At 34.2% G+C, this 6,761-nt stretch overlaps 1 protein-coding gene across 1 annotated transcript; it reads right to left on the bottom strand.

Annotated features, from left to right (window-relative positions):
* Positions 1–5,307: 5,307 nt before the first annotated feature.
* On the bottom strand, positions 5,308–6,459 carry LOC141688928 (thaumatin-like protein 1). The gene is made up of 2 exons (XM_074493075.1): positions 6,305–6,459; positions 5,308–6,142 (listed from the first exon to the last, which is right to left on the bottom strand). Exons 1-2 carry the CDS (start codon positions 6,354–6,356, stop codon positions 5,490–5,492), a joined length of 705 nt encoding a protein of 234 aa, XP_074349176.1. The 5' UTR covers positions 6,357–6,459; the 3' UTR covers positions 5,308–5,489.
* Between the last annotated feature and the right edge of the window lie 302 nt (positions 6,460–6,761).

Below are 6,761 nucleotides of genomic sequence, written 5' to 3'. Positions count from 1 at the left end.
CTCGCGAGCCGCCCGACTCGAATTACAGCCCTATAAACGAGTGCATATTTTTATTTTTCAGTTCACCGTATCATTCCACATTTAAACGATGCTAATTTGCACTATTATTTGAGATTAATTGTCCTCAATTTTACGGACCGACTAATTAAGAAGCCCAAGTGCTATGAATATCTAAGTTAGTCAGCGCAGCGATGATTAGACATGCTCAAGTGCTAATCACTTAAAAGCTGGGCTCTCTGACATGCATCTAGCTAGCTTAGACATTAGAATTGGTGTACAAGTTATCTAAGATAGGCTTGATTAATCCAGGTAGTAAAAATTGAAGTGCTTCAGAACTTAATATGCAGAACTCTAATTAATTGAACTAATTAGTAGAGTTAGATGGTTGTGAAATTCTTGAAAGTTCAGCTAGTGGTCTGGACAGCTACCCAAGTCGATTGAGACGCTATTTTTAATTACACTATTAACACAGATATTCATTGCCTTAATATAAGATTATCATCGTTAACGACTCATTACTCAGCTGTTGAACCTGAAATCTTTACGTAATCAACCAAAATATCGGAATCAGTAATTAAAATACTATAATTGCATTTTCTGTATATGTAATGTAATGGAAATGATATAACAAAGGTACAATTTAAGTTGTACATTACTTGTTCATGAATAATATTGCTCTCTTATTACAGTACCTAAAAAAGTGAGAGCAAATTAATAATTTAACATATATAACATGTCAATTTATATTGACAATTCAAGGACATAATGTGATCTTATAGTTAGTTTCATTAGGGCAACTGAAGGTGTTACTTTTATCATCGTAAGCATAGCTATAAGCCTGTGGACACTTTCCTTTGAAGTAATAACTTGAAGAGGCTGATGTTAACATATATCATAATATTATATTATTGGATAGTTATATTATTATAATAGTTTTCTTGTTAGGATATGTTCCTTTATTATGTATGGTTGTTGGCTATATAAGCCCCTCTTCCATTGTAACTAAGGACAAGTCTTATTATAATAACACCCTACTTTTCTCTTTTCTCTCCATACTTTATCATGGTATCAGAGCTATGATTCGGTCCAGAATAGGTTGATGATGAGTTATATAGGGTTGGGTTTAAGACATGTGATATGATTATTGTTGGGTTATGGCCAAAAATACCTCTTTTTTAGAAAATGTAACAGGAATACCCGTTTTTGAAAAATATGGCCAAAAATACATTTCTAATACGCATTTCAAAAATGGGTAAGGCTATTGCGCATTTGACAAATGAGTATTATTTAAAAAAAACAAAAAAAAAAAGTAAAATCATGATACGCATTCCTGACATGCGTATCATGCTTTGCAAAGTCATGATATGCATATCACGAATGCGTATCCAAAATTATTATTATTTTTTTTACACAAGTTGCCCATTTCTAAAATGCGTATTAGTAATACCCAATTTTAAAATGCGTATTAGGTAGGTATTTTTGGCCAAACATTTCAAAAAATGGTATTCTTGTCACAAAGTTTTAAAAAAGAGGTATTTTTGTCAATTTTTCATTATTGTTTCTTCTTATATTCTTCTTATTCAAATCGATTTTTTTTCTTGGATGATTTTGAGTTTTAATCATGATCATCATTTTTTTTTCGATTTGGTTGGATTTCTCATGGGTAAACAAAACTGATTTTGGTTAAAGTTTATTTTTCTGCTGGTTTTGGTTGGGACTCTCATACAACTTTTCCGCTGGTTTTTCCCTCTCATCTTCCTTTCCTTTTCTTGTGTTGATGATGGGGGTAGCCTTAGGCACATCTGTATACTTCTCCGCTTTTTTGTTTTATTTTATCGGGTACTCTAAACACATTGGCCCTTCACGAGATTGGTGTAGGTTATTTGGTGCTCTAGGCACAATGGTTTAGTATATTTGGTGCTCTAGGCACATTGGCCCTGCGAAGGATTGTTTAGTTTATTTGGTGCTTTAGGCACATTGGCCCCTTGCGGGATTGGTTTAGTTTATTTGGTACTCTAGGCACATTGGCCCGTCACGGAGATTGGTTTAGTTTATTTGGTGCTCTACGCACATTAGTTTAGTTTATCTGGTGCTCTAGGCACACTGGCCATTCACGGAATTTGATTAGATTTGGATACAATTTGAATTGGGATACAGTTAGGTTGAGGATTGGATATAATTTGTTGACTTGGATTCAGTTATTTGGAGTTTGTATTGGGTGATTATGGAGTTTGGTTTTGGATTAGAATTCAGTTTCACCTACAATTTTGGTATTATTTTCGATGGTTGCAGATTTGTTACTTTGGTGATTTAATTGTTTTATTTTGGGTTGCAGCATTTTTGGACGATTTCTCTTTTGTTGTTGCGTTCTCCTTTGTTGTTGCATCGTTCTCCTTTGTTGTTGCGTCTTTGGATTCGTTTGGAAGTTTTTGGTTTGTTTGGATTCGTAACTCTGGTTTTGGATTTGTTTGGATGCTCTTGAATCTGGTGTTGCAGCTTTGGATTTGTTTGGTGACGTGGCCCTATCTCTTGGTTGGCAAACTTCCAATTCAATATCGTGAGTTTGAGGGGGAATGTTAACATATATAATAATATTATATTATTGGATAGTTTCATTATTATAATAGTTTACGTGTTAGGATATTTTTCTTTATTATGTATGGTTGTTGGCTATATAAACCCCTATTCTATTGTAATCAAGGACAAGTCTTATTATAATAAAACCCTGTTTTTCTCTTTTCTCTTTTCTCTCCATACTTTATCAGCTGATATATGCTTGGGATCAAAGCCGGCTAGGAGGCCAAACTCTTTATGCTAACGAATGGGTGTACCGAAAAAAGTAAATTTTCGGGGGTACATTTTTATGTGGATAAAGGAAAAAAAGAATTTTTACACTTCTTTCTATTTATTGTTTGGTACTAAATTTTTTCCCGCTTGGAGCTTTATAAATCTCAGGATCTTTATAAATCGACAATCTTCCGGTTTATTAAACGCGACGCAGGCACTCTTTATCCTACTATAGAATTATCTGGACCTTTTACCTCATGTCCTGCATTCGCAGTGCAGCTTGATGTCGGACATTCTGAGTTTTCTGGTGCTATACTAATAGGCAAGTCAAAATCATGGACATTACTGACGTCATAGAAATTCTTTCCAGCTTCTCCGTTGTAATATCCCGTAATTTTTAGATATCGATTAATAATAGAATAATAGAAAAAAAATATTAAAATTTGATTAAGATTATGATTTAAAATTGAATTAGAATAATGAGCCTAAAATTTGGATCCAATTCTAATATGGATAACTTGTAGTTTAAGAAAGAGGGTTTTGTATCCTTATAAATACATTCGATTATATTCGTCTTCCTCGTTTTAATCATTAAAATTCGTAGACCTTCAGTCATAAAATTCAGCAGTCTTGTAAAATTCGTAGGAAATTCATCGTAAGTCAGAATTTATTGAGCCTGGACTTTTCGGAAAGGTCTTTTCGTTCTCTACAACTTTCGTGTTTTGTGTTTTCCAAGAAAACGTCGTTTAGAGGGTCAAAAAGGGTAAATTCAGATCTGGTCAGGTTTTGAGGTAAGTTTTCGATCGATCGTGTTAGTGTTTTTGAAATTGTGTGTTATGTGTATATATTTGATTATCAAAACATGAGCTAAGTGATGATATATTTAAAAGTATTATATGTTACAAGTATACGTATTATTGTATCTCTGTGGTGTCTAGACGATAATTTTGGATCTCTGATTTGTGCCATGATTTGTAAAAATATCGAATAAGAACTTAGGACCGCAGTCACCGGATTGTAGTGACAGTTTTGTGAAAATTTAGGACTGTTATCACCGGGTTGTAGTGGCCGTGGCATAAATTATGGGTTTTTAATTATTGTTGTTTATGTGCTATGTGTATCGTATGTATCGAAAAAGAATAAGAATATGCATCGAAAGTGTTTGTTTCGTATATCGTCTAATATAAATTATTGTATTTTTTTATATGTGTATGTGTTACTTGGCCTACTAATTGATTCGATTGGTTTCTTGTTGGGCTGTATAGCTAATTACTTACAATTTCAGGTTTCGTCTAAAATTCGAGTTGGTTAGCATTGGAGTTCGAGGACTTAGAATTGGAGTAGATTGACTTTTGGACTTTCTACGCTTTTGTAATAGTCTCCTATGTAATTGAATTTTGGATTAGTAAATTGTATTTTGTTTTAGTTTTGATTTAGATTTAATAATCCGGAAGTGCGCGGGGTTGCATCCGTTTGATGTAAACTGTGTTTGGACAATTGTTTATGATTGTGAATTTTTCCGACTCACCGTGCGCAGCGTCAAATCAATGCAAACCTCGCTTTAGTAATAAGTAATAAAATAATAACCTCCTTAAAATAATATAATATTTAACGGTCTTAACATAAAGAAGAAAACGTATTTTTACTTGTGATAAAATAATAAACTTATAACCTAATACTTATCTTGATCCTAAGACTATGGTGATTAACTGTATAGAACATGTGACCTCGCTGACGGATAAGTTTACATAAAGTATTACTTTGTTTCCTACTAAACATAAACGTTGGCTAGCTAAAACTATAAAGAAGCTAGCTATTCCATATAATTGATAAAAATGTTTGTAGTATTAAGTAAAATGGACCGTAAGATATACATTTTGTAGGAATACCGCATCATACCGACGAACAGAGAGCAGCAAATGAAAGAGCTAGTGAGGAGAGTTTTGAATGCCATGCTGTATATATGCTTGTATATAAGCGAGGTGTTAGGTGATTATATATTTGGAAATGAAATATTAAATGGTGTGGTATAAGGACTGACAGAAAGGAAGGTTTATATGGCCCCAAATATGGAGGAGTAATGATAAGTAACTCAAAATTTGTAGCAAAATAATTACAAATTAATGATATGATGTGACATGACACGAGTCGATATTTAAATCCTGAATAGACGGATATGAATGCACGCGGGTTCCCATATTATTATGAGGAAAATTATCATTAATAAAAAGTTTTAAATTTTTTTTTATAAAAATATTTGAAATCTGTAGCATTTTCCAATCTGGAGACCTGGGAAATGATCCAACCATATTTCATAGGTTGCTGGAAGTTTCAGAGCTTACTAGACAGCGGCAATCACTGTTGGCGGGCTAAGATAGAGTGCGGGGTTATATATGTGTATATCATTTTCTACGTGACAACTAATTTTCTCTTGACTCCATCTATTTTTATATTGAATAGGATATTTTTTAATGTGTGATAACATTAGTTATTTGACAGGATTAGAGAACTAAGAAAATATTGATCAGCACATAGGTAGATCGATTATAGTATCTCAAATTTACAATGTTGTACATTGCTTATTCAATAGTATCATATCATTGCTCTCTTATTGTATCTAGATTCTAGAACACTGAGAGCAACTAATTTATTATGCGACACACCATACATGTATATATAACGTGTCAATTTATATTGACACTTCAAGGGCAAAACGTAATCTTGTAGTTAGGTCCAGTAGGACAAGTGAAGGTGCTGGTTTTATCATCATAAGCATAGCTGTAAGCCTGTGGACACTTTCCCTCGAAGTACAATGAAGAAGCAGATGGCTTGCATATATCCGGGTTATTAAATTCACCAGTGCAACAATCTTCTGGTTTGTTGAAGGCGGCGCAAGCGCTCTTGCATCCGACTGTAGCACCATTCGGTCCTTTAACCTCCTGTCCTGCGGGACAGCCGTCATTTATATTCGCAGCACAGCTTGTTGTCGGACATGCTGAGTTTTCTGGTACTACACTAACAGGCAAGTTAAAACCATCGACATTACTAACATCGTAGAAATCCTTTCCACCGTCTCCGTTTAATGTGAATTCGACTAGGGTTACTGGTGGAGCTCCGCCAGCACCACTGCATGGTCCAGTTCCCTTACCGCACTCTCCGGTAAGGCAAGTAGCAGTGCAGAATGTTCTAGCCCAGATTCTTCCCGACCATGGAGCTGGAATGTTGATATCTTGTGTGGCTTGGGAAGCGAGTTCGAACCCTGTGGTTGATGGCTGTGATCCAGTACCAGTTAGCGCAGCTGGCCAGATTGTGTTTGGACAATTGTTTGTGATTTTGAATATTGCTGATTCACCACCTGAAAATTGTGCAATGTTAAAACAAATCTGTACAATATATAACCTCTGATCTAAGACAAGTGTAACTTGGTTAAAAACAAGAAGCAATTAACTTATAAGTTACTAGGGTAAAAAATGTTTGTATAAATGAATAGAAAGTGTTGAAGAATGCAGAATTTTACCAAGTACGAGAAGAGCCGCAAGGGAAAAAGCGAGGAGATTTTGCAATTCCATGTTGTATTCTTATAAGCAGTGATGAAAGTTTTATGAATGAGAGGATGAATGGTGTGGTACGAGGAGATAACATAGGAGGGTTTATATAGCCCTAAAATCTAAAGACGTGCAAAATGATCTAACTCTTTTAGGGGGTGTTTGGTTCAACAATTTTACGTATGGGTTATGAGGTTGAAATGGATAAAACTCATACCATGTGTTTGTACAATGTGTTTGGTTGAAATTTTTTTATTTTAAAACTCATTCCTGATACCCATGACATATAGGGTTTAGAAACCCATGTGAAGAAATGGGTATGAGCTAAATCAAACCCTTAAGTATCATTTTCATTTTTTTTCTCTAACTAGTTTTTCTTTTTAACTAAAGTATAATTCTTTTTTAGCACAATTTACAATATTGATGAAT

Source organism: Apium graveolens, chromosome 10 (assembly GCF_009905375.1).
Source record: "Apium graveolens cultivar Ventura chromosome 10, ASM990537v1, whole genome shotgun sequence".
Classification (NCBI taxonomy): domain Eukaryota; kingdom Viridiplantae; phylum Streptophyta; class Magnoliopsida; order Apiales; family Apiaceae; genus Apium; species Apium graveolens.
Note: the sequence above shows the minus strand (reverse complement) of the source record. Positions and strands in the feature narration are given on the sequence as shown.